Raw genomic sequence first — 13,473 nt, forward strand, 5'->3', positions numbered from 1 at the left:
TGAGATTTGGTCTAGGTGAGTGGGTGGCGGATTTTACATACTTCTGGGGTAGCCGTGTAAGTGGGAGAATTTCATCGCCCCGTTTTCATCTCCGTAAAATAATCTATATACTAGTATATAAAAGGCTAATGTGCTAAGTGTCCATCCGGGTAATGACATCACATAGCAAAACCCAGCTTCCTCTCCCTAGCAACTAGCCTCCTTGGAGTTTCTTCAGCCCAGGAACACAACTTGCTTTATAGTGAGGTGCAAACACTTGACACTGTAACCAAATGTCTGTGAAGCATTTTCCCGTACCTCATCTCATTTGATCCTCACAGAAGTCCTGGAGTAGGTAGATAGGAGACTAGGTGGAATCCTATTTTCTTTTCATTAGCCGGAAAACGGAGATTTAGAAAGCTTAGAAACTTGACCCGACTGAAAAGAAGTAAGAAATGGTGGAACTTTGAAAATGACTTCAGGTTTTCTCACTGCGCAGAATATAGTCAAACACTGCTGCAGGTAACATTTTACCCTTTGTTCTCCCTGTGTGATCTACAATAATAATCTGCTCTGTGTTGATATTTACTGCTGTGTTGCTGACAATTACCTGAAAGAGAAGTTGGGGTGCTTCACTGGGCTGGAAAAAGTTTAGCTAAATCAGAAAGCAGGTCTAATTAAGCAAGTTTATTCTATATCTATAAAAGGCTAAGTTGGCTCACGCATACGTGATACATATAAAGCTCTTGTTGGCACCAATCGCATGCGTGTGTTTCCATCTGTCATTGTCGATCGTGAATTTGGTTGACACTTCTATTATAGAGAAAGGGCGAATAGTGATATTAAAATATTTCTTCTAATTAATTTCCTTTCAATGTGCACGAGTTCATGCACTGGGCCACTAGTTCCAATATAAGCAATGCCATTAGTTATTTTAATTTTTAATACTGAAGGGCACTCAGTGATTGCTGAGGCCCTGAGTCAAATGAAGAAGGGTGAATTCAATTGTTAGTATTTTTTGAAGACTTTGGGGAATTACCTGTACATGTCTAAATCTTGGCTGGACATTTAAAATTTAAGTGTCTTGAGTTCCTTGGGTCCTCTTTTTATCCCCCCCCCCCCCCCCCCCGCCGCCCATCCTCTCCTTAGGATTTGTTCTCATAGTTTCCTGGAGATATTTTACTATCTCTTCCCTTAGTACTATCTAAATAATTCATTTATTATAGTTTTTATTCCTGGTTACTAACCAGACTATTGTACAGAGGAACTGATGTCATAATCACAGCCTCTCATGGAAATGGTGACTTGTTTCCTTCTCACTACAACATAATCCACTATGTAAGGTGGGAAGGTTGATCCAGTGTGAACCCTCCTTGGGGCTCTGGTGCCTGAGTTATCAGGAGACACTGATAACATCACAGTATGACTAATAGAACACCGTCCTTGGCATGGAGACCAACATGAACATTAGCGTGAACAAAATGCTACTTTTATTTACTTCTTGTACCTCTTTATTGAAGAATTACTTTGTAGGAAATCTTGATTTTATTTCAATACAAGAATACTAGCCCCTTAAATTCTCATATTTCTTGCTTACTTCTTAGATATGAGTTGGAGGCATCATTATAAGAGTGTAGTCAGTACTTGGTAGGCCCTAAAATTTACATGAGTCCAGCAAGGCCCCAATTATCTAAATGGATGAAGAAGGTTCTCTTTGTTTGGAAGGAACTCTTATCAGATATCTGTGTCAGAAACTTGGGAAAGTGTTGTTTCATGCCCCATGCTTGGACAATATTGTGGCATCTGGAAGCAGAAGTGAGGAACTGTAGAAAAATCCATGGGTTAACTGGTCACATGCCACTTTGATACAGTCTTTCTTGGAAACATCTGTTGGCAGGGTTTTCTAATTCAAACCCGATTCCTCTACGAACCTTAGTTTTGTTCAACTTCAAATTGTTTTTCTTTATGGGAAATGGACAAGCTCGAAATTCAGAGGGGCTGTGGAGGATTTACTGCAGTGAGGGAATAATTATTCATGTTTCTCATAAAGCTAGATGTGAGTACTAGTATTCCTTAAACCTAGAGAAACTTTGGATTACATTAAAAATGATTATTTAGTACAATTTTGAGGATTGGCATTGTGGATTTCAGTGGTAACAGTAGAAACTATGATGCTTTCAGTTGTCAATTTTTATATAGTTAGTCTTGATGCATTTGTGATTGAGTAATGCTCTGTTGGTATAGAAGAGAGCCATTATCTGGCTGACGGGTCTCAAAATAGATTTTATGGAAGAGGGACTTTATAATCCCTGTCCATTTACAAGTAAGTCTTCTAACATAAAGATATTTTTGACAAGGCATGTGTATATGTGCCTGCATTGGAATACCTATGCCATGTGTATATTTATACAAATGTGGCGAGTTTTCTGAACTGTTGAGCTGATGATGCCATGGGGTTTTATAAATAGTGTAAGTGCTGGATTAAAAGGACTTGCGGAGGAGTTTAAATGACAGTTTGGTGCACTGGCTTCCCTGACCCTAACTCGCCTTCAGTGGAGCCCTGGCGGCCCTCCCTCCTCACCTGCGCCTGTGCTCTCTCCCGCTCTCCCTGCCCCTCACGGTCTGATTTCCTCAGGGCGATACTCCTGAAGGCCACAGCGTCTCCCACCTCTGTGACTCTGACCCCCCTTGACTTGTGAGGTTCCCCCTAGTTTCTATGGCAACACAGCTGTCTAGTCCTACTTTTTGTCTGTTTTGTCCGTTGCTCTCATATTGGTTTCCATGTCTCCTCCTGCTCTTGGTCATGGGCTGCACGCAGTCTGGTCCTTTCCTCCTTCCACTTACTAGTACTTCTCTGATCCACGCTCAGACCTCCACCTCCGGGCCTGACCTGTCTCCTGACCTTCAGTCTTCATTTCGGTCCTTTTGGTGGACTCTTCAAAAGGCCTGATTCTTAAATGGAATTTGTCCTCCCCTTCTGGCCCCCGCCACAGCGGCAGCCCCTTCCCCTCTTTTCCACCTCCACTCAAGGTGTCCGTTTCCATTCACAAAGGGCCAACTTCTGTTGTGACTATCGAGTCCCTTCTTCTCCCTTACCCTTCTTTCTCCCTGTTGGGTTCACCAAATTATGTCCATTCTTTATCCACACTCATCTGTTTCCAGTCCTGTGGTTGCCACTCTAGTTAAGTCTGGGCTTTATCTTCCTGAAACCTATTCCTCTGTTCAAGAACCTGACCTCATTAGCTCATCACCTAAGGAGCTCAGAGTCTAATCTGCCCTCTAAACTGCTCTTCCAAACCCTTCTTGCCCATCTTCCCTGTGCAAACCCAGTGAGCCTGGCAGTCTGCTGTCACCGACCTTAGACCTTCCTTCATGCTGTTCCCTTCTCTTGGCTCAATCAAATCCTCCTCCTCCTCCGATTTTTATTTCCTATATAAAATTGCCTTTATATAACAACAGGGAAGTAATTTCTTTCTCTGAATTCTTTATATTTTTAAAAAACTGTTTTTACTTCAGAGAGGAAGGGAGAGGGGGAGAGAAATAGAAATATCAATGATGAGAATCATTGATTGGCTGCCTCCTGTATGCCCCCTACTGGGGATCAAGCCCATTAGCCGGGCATGTGCCCTCACTAGGAATCGAACCGTGACTTCCTGGAGGTTCATAGGCCGACACTCAACCAGTGAACTACACTGGCCAGGCTGAATTCTTTATATTCTTACTGGGTTTTTTCCCCAGTAAAAACTGTACTGCTTTGCATCTTTGATTTTCATGTGCTCTCCCCTCCCTACTGGATTCCACAGCATCTGCTCTGGGACCTGCAGGGATGGTCAGGTTTTCACGCCTACGTGCAGGTTGATTTTAATAATCCGTTCATTTCTTATGGCAAGAGAATTAGTGGGAGTTGGTAAAACTAACATAGCCATTGAGGGAAGGAGAACCTAAAAGAGAGACAACAGGTCGTTTTCTGAAGTGATTTGAGAAAGGTCTCCCATAATCGGGAATTTAGTCTAGAATAACGGAGTGATACGAATAAACAAGTTTGCCTTGGTGGGTGGCATAGGTCGCATCTTGGTGAAGAGCTTGCTCTTCGGTTACTTAATCTTTCTGAGCCCCCACTCCTGACTTATAAGAGGCGGGTTATTGTGTCTGCTTCTGAGTTGGGAGCACTAAGTGAATTAATCACCGCACTGTGACTGGCTAGCACAGTTCCTCTTCAGTAAACGGTGCCTTTTTGTTTGCCCACCGTGAAGGTCCCCTCTCACAGAGAGGCAGGCAGGGCCGTTCTGAGCCGTGGCTTGGAAATCCGGACGTGCAGCTCAGTCACTAGGGTATTGCAGTCGCCCAGAAAGCGCATATTGAGCATCTCCCGCGAAGGGATTCTGGTGGACCCTAAGGCCATAGGGACCGGTAGGGAGGTCTGTCCCAGGGAACTGGTAAGAGGGAAGGAGATGGAGACCAGTTGGAGAAAGGGAAGAAAAGGGAAAACCTTGGGAGAGGTCCTGTCCTGAGGGAGAAGACTTCCTTAAGGTGCTTCTGGGGCTGCAAGGAGCGTGTGCCAGGTGGTGTGTGCCCCTGGGGAGCCTGGACGACAGGGGACTGGCCTGCAGGACGTCCGAGCAGTTGCTCAGGGGACCATGCTAGTGAGGGGGCGCCCCTGCGAACCCGTTTAGTCCTCTCTGCCCCATGGCCACAAACCATGCTGACCCTTGACCCTGACTCTGCCCCAGCTTGGGCTCCTACAGGACAGCTTGGCCACCATCCCTGAGCCTTCCCGACGGAGCGAGAGCATCGTCTTCTCGTGGCCGGAGGGCTCCTGAGGAAGCCACCGCTAAGGATGCTGGGAAAATATTAAGTGGACGAGAGAAGTTAAACATCACACTTTCACTGCCACCTCTGCATCCCCAGCCAAACCTGGTTTTCACGTTTGAGAAGAAGGAACCGCTCCTCAGGGGTAGATGGTCAGAGGCCTTGCTGCCTTGGGATTGCGGGGAAGGGATTCAGTCAGACTGGAAGGAAGGGCCAAGTCAGGCCCAGGTTTGCACGTGGATTCATGTGCTGGACTGAAGACGCCCCCTTCTCTCTTCACAGGGGAAGGTGGAAGTAGAAGCTGGGAAAGAAGGTATGAAGTTTGAAGCCAGTGCTTTTTCGTATTACGGCGTCATGGCCCTCACGGCCGCCCCAGGTGAGTTGCCTTCAGCCTGAGGGCAGAGCCGTGCTTTGGGAAATAGCGTCCTCCTACGGCCGCCTTCCTCTCCTGCAGCTAGCCCTGTTTATGCTTCCTGACCTTTGTATTGAAGTGTATCGTGTGTACAAAAAACTGCACAGATCATAAGTACATGTACTTGTGTGAACGTTCACAAACAACACGCCGGTGCAAACAGCCCGATCAGAGACCGAACATCCCTGGCCCCACAGGACCCTCCGCCACCCCCACACGCCCTTTCAGGGTGAATTTACTGCGTCCGGCTGCTGTAACCCAGCGCTGCCCGCACGCTCACCTGTGTTGTCAGAGGCGCTGATGCCATTTCTTCTCGTTGCTGGGAGTGCTCCGTTGTGCGCGTGCCCAGCTGCGTTTATTCTTCTCGTTGCTGATGGGCGTTGGGTGGCCGCCTGTTGGGGCTGCTGTGGTTGTGTGATGGACACTCCTGTGCTGCCTTTTGATGAACGTGTGGGCCTCCCTCCGGGTCTGTACATCGGAGTGGGATTGTGGGCTCACAGGTATGAGGGTCTCTCCAGCTCTAGTAGTTTTCCGAAGTGTTCGCATCACACCTGTCCTGAGGACGTTCCGTGGCTGCGCCCGCGGTATCGCTGCGTCATCTCAATGGTAACTGCTCTGGAGGTTTTTCAATTTGCATTTTCCTGCGGATGAATGAGGTTGTTAATATATATTTATGACCTATATCCAGCTCTTATCTGGAGTCAGCCAGTTCTGGGTGGCTGTGCCATGGGCCATTAACTAAGTGCTCTGCACAAGATGCCAGCAAGCAGAGCCTGTCCTAGTGGGAACATGGACACGGGTACCTGGCTCACCTCGGGGATGGGACTTGAATGGTGCCTATCGACATTGCTGTGCGCGTGTGCATGTGTGTGAGTGAGTGTGTGTGTGTGTGTGTGTGTGTGTGTGTGTGTGTGTAGAATGGGGCAGGCAGGCAAACAGAGGTGCTGTAGTGCCACCTTGTGGCTAAAATGTCAAATGACAGGCTGTCCTAGAAAACTTTTGCAATAGCCCATCCTAAAAACCACTGTTACTTCTGAAAAACAGTCTCAAAAGGGGAGGGCTACTTCCAGACAAGTCTGTTTTTGTGATGTTGGTCCTCAGCTGTGCCACACGATGTCGCAGACACTGAGATGTTACGATTAGAAGCCAGGGCAGCGTCAGTCCTCTCACACCCCCAAGCCTCCCCTGCTCCAGAGGCATCTTCTCACTCTCCCTGGGCAGGTGTTTGAGTCACAGGGGCCAGTGCCCCATGGTCAATGCTGACGAGCACCCAGAGTGAACGTAGCCCCATCAAGCCCACAGCATCAGGCGGTGTCGGCCGTGCGCGAAGGTCATCTGTTTTCACTGCTCATGAGGACAGGGAGGGTCTTCGCCGGCCGAGAAGACCCGCGGTACAGCCAGGTTCCAGACTTTGAGAAAGGCCCTTGGCTTCCTCGCTGTTGAGAGGATACAAGATTACCTCGTGTGACTGTTGGAAGCATCGATGTGGTGATGCTTCGTAATCTTTAAAGCACAAGAGGGAACGTTGGTGCGACAGGTGTTGACATTGTGACGACTTTTTGGCAACCAACCTCAAATCAGCCCCCGTGAGCAGAATAGATTCACAAAGCAGTTTTGAAAAGAAAGCTGGGAGAGAGAATTGTACATTTTTATTGATACTGAACTGTGGATTCATGTGAGGCTAAGTCCCATTCAGAAGAGGAATTGAGAGCAGACTTCATATAGACAACTGGGGGCTGCCTGCCTCGTTGGAAATGCCAGGAAGGAAGGGGAGTTTGTTAATAACCTCTTATTACAAAGCCCAGTGTTGTACTCGAGTTTACCATTCGGATTTGGGATTTTTTACGTGCGAGAGATGCAATTAGTACAGTAATCTCAAGATCATATTTTCATTAATTTTGATTGCCTAGAGAAATCCTACAGTAGTCTGTTACCAAGGTCTGCCCAGTTATATGTCCAGCATACCTCAGTTCAAACCAAACCTGCCCAGAAAGAAGACTCCTGCCCAGCACGCAGTGCTGCCGGGACTCCGGTCAGGTGGCTGCAGCTCCGTGTGGGTAGGCAGTGACGAGCACGCCTGTCCTGCCCTCGCCAGGAAGTCTGTGCACGTTGCTCTTTATTTACTGGCCTCTAGTACTTGGACATTTCAGAGTATCCAGAGCGATTCAAAGCATCAAGTCAGAGTTACAGTCAGACTAACCTAGGGTGTAAGGGAGTTGAATAGGGAGTTGTAGGCTGTCCTGGGAGTGAGCAGGGGTGCTGGCACAGCAGCTCGGGTCCTGCTCTTGGGGCTCTTGGCTGTGGCTAGCTGTGACTTACGTGGTTAGAAGAGCGCCTTCTGAGCTACACCCCATTGGGTGTTCCTATGGCTTAGAGATTTCTAGGTGAGAAAGAAGCATGGCGACCAGGATTTCGGCCCCCCCGGCCCCTCTTCCTGGAAAGCGATGTGTCCTGTTTCTGTGTCTGTGACGTCACACAGGCCTTTTCAGTTCTGGAACCGCTGGCTCATATTGGTAGGACTGGTACCCACTCCTGTCCCCTGATTACAGAGGTCTCCTTTCTTGCCTTTCGATATGGTCTCACCCTGTTTTTCTCCATTTTTCAGTTCCTTTGTCCCTGTCTCGTACCTTTGTTGTCAGCAGGACAGAGTTGTTAGCAGCAGGTTCTCCAGGTAATTCTGCATGTTTCCTTTTTCATAATTCTTCTGATTGCCTCCCTGCCCCCGCGCCCCCCACCCCCAAAGCCACCTTTGGTTTCTCTGTAAGCTCTAGCCCTCCATGTTTCTGTGCCTTCATATGAGCTCCTCAGGAACATATACGCCCACAACAGGTGCAGAAAGGGCTTGGGGTGCTGCCAGGGGACTGGGAACATGATGGTAGGAAACGCGGGAAGGGAGAGGGACCTGTCCGCCCACACTGCCCACCTGGGGTTTGCAGAGCAGCCACGGCGGCCGCTTTGGTTTTTTCTCTGACCTTAGCAAAGTCATGTGTGTGGAGGCAGAAGCCCCAAGGACCACAAAACCCGAGGACGCTTGTACAGAACACACAGCCCAACGCCTGAGGGACTGACTGTTCGTGGTAAATCCACAGCATTCCTGTCTCCGTGCTCCCAGCGTCCATGCGAGCGGGTTCCTGCAGCCTGTCCTCCGTTGGGCAGGCGGCCCTGCCCCTGTCCCCCCCTTTGTTTTGAAGTTAGTGCCGTGCACATTCCTAACCAGCTGCTGGCGATTGCCCTGCAGGAGGGTCAGCTGTGCCTGGCTCACATGTCCAGCTGCTAAAAATGAAGGCAAAGCCTTAATCTTTCTTTAATTAAAATTGCTGGGCTTCCCTATTCGATAGGATGACTTTTCTGTATTTATTTTGTTCCATACAGCTTAGATTTTTAAAATCTGACTGATGAAATTTGTGTTTCATAAGCCAATTTCAGCAAAACTCTAAAATGCTGATATTTGATAAAGGAGGCAATGCTTGTCTTAGAAACTAATGTTCCCTCACATCTTTGCTTTGAAAAGTTTGGGGTGTTTGGGGGTATGATGTAATTCATAAGGCTTTTTAAATATGTATATTGATTTCAGAGAGAGGGAAAGAGAGAAGCATCAATGAGAGAATAATTGATTGGCTGCCTCCTGCATGCCTCCTACTGAGGATCGAGCCCACAACCCTGGGATGTGCCCTGACTGGGAATCGAACTGTGACCTCCTGGTTCATGAGTCGATGCTCAACCACCAAGCCACACTGGCCGTGCTCATAAGGCTATTTGAATGGAACCACTTGGCCGACTATACACACATGTGGATGTGCACATACATGTATGCACATTAGTATGTATCTGTGCATATGTATGCATGATTTTTTTCCCCTCCCCATTTTATTTGCTGGCATCTGCCACCTATTTAAAATGTCACAGAAGCTGAAGTGGAGTGACTTTTGGATGAAGCTCATGGAAATGTCTTTTACTTTTTTACATTTCCCATAAAACTTAAGAGATTTCTCAACTGAGCCAGTAGCAGCAAACTGCGTTTGCAGGCCCAGGACTCGGGGATGCTGGCAGGACCGTAGCATGACTCCTAAGAAATGGGTGGGTTAAACCGGTGATTTCCAGCCTCTTCCACTCGTGCCTGGGGTTCCCAGGGAAGAGGCTGGGAACGCCTCTTTATTGTATCTTTCTAGCTTACTAGCAGTGAGAGAGGATGCCTAGGTAGGATGAATTTTAAAAGGCAAGACAAAACCAGAAAACAATTCTGAGAAGACATAAAGAGGAATTAAAGTTGAAAGCTGTTTTCATAATTGCCTAACATCTTGGCACATAAATTCGGCAGCAAAACACCTGAACAGGAGGGAGGCCATATAGAGTAGAGTCTGTATTCTCCTTCCGGTGAACATACATACATGTCATTGCATGCTGAGGGAAGGCTGGCCCTGCTTCTCCAGACTGTGGCTGTGAGGCCAGGCACGGGTGGAGGGGAAGCTGCCTACGAGTCTAGATGCTGGAAGACCAGAGTAAATGCTCTGTGGTCCTCCTCAGGACAAAATAACAGGAGACTCGGAGGCTCTGCGCCAGGCCTCTGATATCTGCCTGCCAACACACAGGGTCTGGTCAGTAAGCAAAGTGCCCTTTAAATGTTTCATTTTCATCACCTTTAAATTGTCACACACAGAAGGAAAGACCATTTTGAAAGTATCTGTAGAAATGATGATGTGATTTTGGACTAAAACTCAGGGATACAGTGGGATCTCTTGTTTCAAAGAGCTGGGGGCCTGTCAGCTGGTGAAGTCACCGCCAGTAGGAAAGGCTTGGTGGAGAGGGAGGAGTAACAGGAAAGAACACAACAATGTTACCCAGGCTCATCGGTCAGGTGCTTAATCGGAGTCAGATGCTACGCTGAGCACTCCATCCATGATCTCATTTGCATCTTCATCAGGCCACGTGAGGTGGCACTGTTATCATCTGCCTTTTACAGGTAAGGAATCTGAGGCTTTGCAACACTGGGGCATCTGATCAAAGCTCCGTTCTGCTAAACAGAAAACATCTGATAAATTTTTAATTTGCCTTTTTCTCTTAGAAGCTAAGTGGAAGCAACAAAAGAACTGCTATGAGTTTAATTTTTGCCTAAAAATGGAAAATTGGTTCATGACATGGAAATTGTGGGGAAAGTGGTGACATGAAAATTTTAGCAGAACGTGAACTCTTCATTTGACATTCCTCGAGTAGCTACCATGTTTTGTTCTGGGTGTCATTATAGGGAGGACATTCATGAATGAAATCTCAGATGGTGGTGATGGGATGACAGGTGGTAAAACGTGAGCTGAAGTACTTAACTTGAAGAGATTTAAGGAGAACATACTGTCTTTGAGCTTTTAAGGGCTATTTCAAGTAGCAGGGGCACAAAGCTCCATAGAGTGAAGGGGCGGCTGTCATCTGAAGTTGGGGAGGCAGATTTTGATGGGCGCGGTAGTAGATCTTCCCATAGCTGAAGGGTGGGACCAGCTGAGGGCCAGCTCTGTGGGAGCATCTGTCAGGACACATTGCAAAGAGGAGCTAACCTTCAGGTGGGAGAACTGGTCCCCTCCAGCCCTAGGACATGGTGCACCTCAGGACCTGTCATGTGTGGGCCCCGGTTCATATTTGTGGAATAGGTTGGAAAAGCAGACATGAGAGAAGCCTGGCAAGGGGGCAGGTCTTATTTTAAATGAAATGTATGTTAAAAGCAGTGGGAAGCCGGCATTTAAGAGCAACATAACTCAGACTTACTGTACTGTCTGTCTCACTGACGAATCACACAGCACCTAAGGTAACCTAAACCTCTTAGGGGTTTGGTGTCTCCTGGTGTTGAGACACCTCGGGCTGCCTGCACAAAGGTAATGGGTTTGGCTGGGAAGTAGGGTGCGATCCCTTTGAAACACACACTGCTTCATGACCATCCTCAGGAGCTCTTTGCTTTGGCTTCTGGCTTGGGCCGTGCCTCCCCGGGTTGTGCGTTCGCAGCCGGCGCCGTGCTCCTGCACCGCGGGCCTGTCTGGCAGAGACTGGGGAGGACCGTGTCCGCACTCGGACAGGCTGCGCAGCTGAGCCCAGTGGAACCCGTCGCTGAGGGTAGGCCTGCGGGGGGCGCTGTGCGGATTTCGCTTGTCTCCTAATGACTATGTTTTTATTGTCTGGAAAACACAAGGCTGCCTTTATTGTTCATATCTGCCTCACTTAAACAGTGGTTGGGTGTGTGTGTTTTTCTCTCCATTTCCAGGTGAAAACAAGTCCCCTCCTCGCCCGTGTGGCTTGAATCACTCAGACTCTCTCAGTCGAAGTGACCGGATTGATGCAATCACACCTTCGCTGGGGAGCAGCAATAATCAGCTCAACTCTTCGTTCCTTCAAGTCTACATCCCTGACTACTCAGTGCGCGCCCTTTCTGATCTCCAGTTTGTTAAGGTAAGAGCAGAGCGCGCCGCTGGGCTGGACCTGGAGGTTCAAGGTCAAATCCACAGCCAGCCGTTTGGCCCCCCAGCCCCTCCCCCGAGTCCCTGTCGCTCTGTGGTGCCCTGCCTCCAGCCACTGTGTCCCGGACTCAGGTGGGGAAACACATGTATGTCCTTGGTGCGCTCTGTCCAATGAGCTGCCAAATCAGGTGTGGCCGTGTGAGGGGGAGAGCTGCAGCTCTAAGAAACAGAACAACCTTTCACAGGTCTTCATGGGCTCGGACTCCAGAGACTTGCTTGGTCCTGAAAGGGCAGAGGTCGGAGACTCGGAAGACTGGCCAGGAAGGAGTGGGAAGAGCCCTCCACTGACCTTCTGCCCTGGGACAGGCTCCTTTTCTTAGTCTGAAATAAAGACGCCTCTCGGAGAACAAGCCAGCTTTAGCTGATGGAAGCCTAGCTCCATTTTCTAATCTCTCGGAAGCTTTGAAATAAAATTTGGAAATGGCTTAAATCAGTAAAAACTGACTTGCTTACCAGAGTCAACTTGAACTTTAAAAAGTGGTTCCGCTTGGCTCCTGGGAGCACGCCTGCGCCTTCCTGCCTCCCCTTCCCAGGACCCTCGCCTTTCCCTTCCTCTCGCCTAAGCTCCAAGGGCCCTGCTTTGCCTCTGTAACTCGTTTCCTGAGCCCATTCCTTCTACAGCTCGCCTCCTCACATCTACCACCTCTGTGACTTTCTAAATAAATTTTCTCATTAAAAAAGAAGTGGCTCATTTTGTACTCAAGGATGACTTTCTAGAGAAACAACTAAGGGCCTTTTGGGGGACTTGGTGTGTAATACGATGTCCAGACAAGAGAACCTAAAACTAAGCATTATCTTGGTTTGTTTTCTGTACCATCTTCTGGCCCCAGATCTCAAGACAGCAATACCAAAATGCCTTGATGGCATCCCGGATGGACAAAACTCCTCAGTCTTCAGACAGTGAAAACACTAAAATTGAATTGACTCTTACGGAGCTGCACGACGGGTTGCCAGACGAGACGGCCAACCTGCTCAATGAACAGAACTGTGTGACGCACACCAAGGCCAATCACAGCCTACACAACGAAGGCGCCATCTAGGGCGCCCCCAGGCCCCTCCCCCAAATCCTGGGCCAGGCCACAGGCCTCGCCTGTCTGACAGTGAATCCCGTTAGTGTGAGCTTGTGTGCCATGCTGCGTCCTGCAACATCCTGAGACCAAAGACTTTGTCCCCTTCCTGGGAGCAGCAGAGGAGGTCGGTGAGGGCAGGAGTGGAAACGAGGGCTGGGGTTTGACGTTTGAGATTTTGGAAATGAACTTCCACCCAAATAGAATCATGTTTATTTTTTCAGCTGCACCTTTTGTTATTCACTCTCCTCCTCCTTTGATTTGCATGAAGTTGAAAATTGTTGGGATTTATTTTTTTCAAGAGATCATGTTTTTAGAGTGTCTTTTGCAGAGTTTTAAGTTGTCCTGCCTGAACTCTGCTTTGACCTCATGATGTGACCCCAATAGGATGGACTTGCCCCTCAGTGGCCTTCCGTGGCCCCTCCAGGGCCTTCCGTGGCCCACCCTTCCTCTGTGCCCCAGTGGGTGTCGCTGTCGAACTCGAAGGACAAATGAAGAAAACCGTGTTGCCGCAGACCTGCCAAGTCTGGGACGTTGCAGGGTGGAGCTTGCACGGGGACCTGCAGCCGCCTCTCTGAGCTCAGTGTTGTTCTAAGTTAATGTTTAACTGTGTCCCTTTCCCTCAGAAAGGTTTAACATGTGCTTGGAATGTGATTTTGCTCCCACTCGTAAGGAATTTTTATCACCAAAATGAATGTTAATGAATTTTAAA

General features: G+C 48.4%; 1 protein-coding gene across 3 annotated transcripts in view; it reads left to right on the forward strand.

The window, feature by feature from the left end:
• Positions 1-13,473, forward strand: part of CNNM2 (cyclin and CBS domain divalent metal cation transport mediator 2) — a 109,848-nt gene extending 96,375 nt beyond the window's left edge. The window contains exons 5-8 of one of the 3 annotated variants that reach the window (XM_059661290.1): positions 5,071-5,164; positions 7,806-7,871; positions 11,442-11,626; positions 11,880-12,445. In XM_059661290.1, coding sequence (XP_059517273.1) covers positions 5,071-5,164; positions 7,806-7,871; positions 11,442-11,626; positions 11,880-12,014 — 480 coding nt within the window. In that variant the 3' untranslated portion in view covers positions 12,015-12,445. Of the gene's footprint in view, positions 1-5,070; positions 5,165-7,805; positions 7,872-11,441; positions 11,627-11,879; positions 12,446-12,524 lie in introns of those variants that run through there. The other 2 variants (XM_059661288.1, XM_059661289.1) reach the window with 2 other exon arrangements.

Source organism: Myotis daubentonii, chromosome 13, assembly GCF_963259705.1.
Source record: "Myotis daubentonii chromosome 13, mMyoDau2.1, whole genome shotgun sequence".
In the NCBI taxonomy this organism is placed as follows: domain Eukaryota; kingdom Metazoa; phylum Chordata; class Mammalia; order Chiroptera; family Vespertilionidae; genus Myotis; species Myotis daubentonii.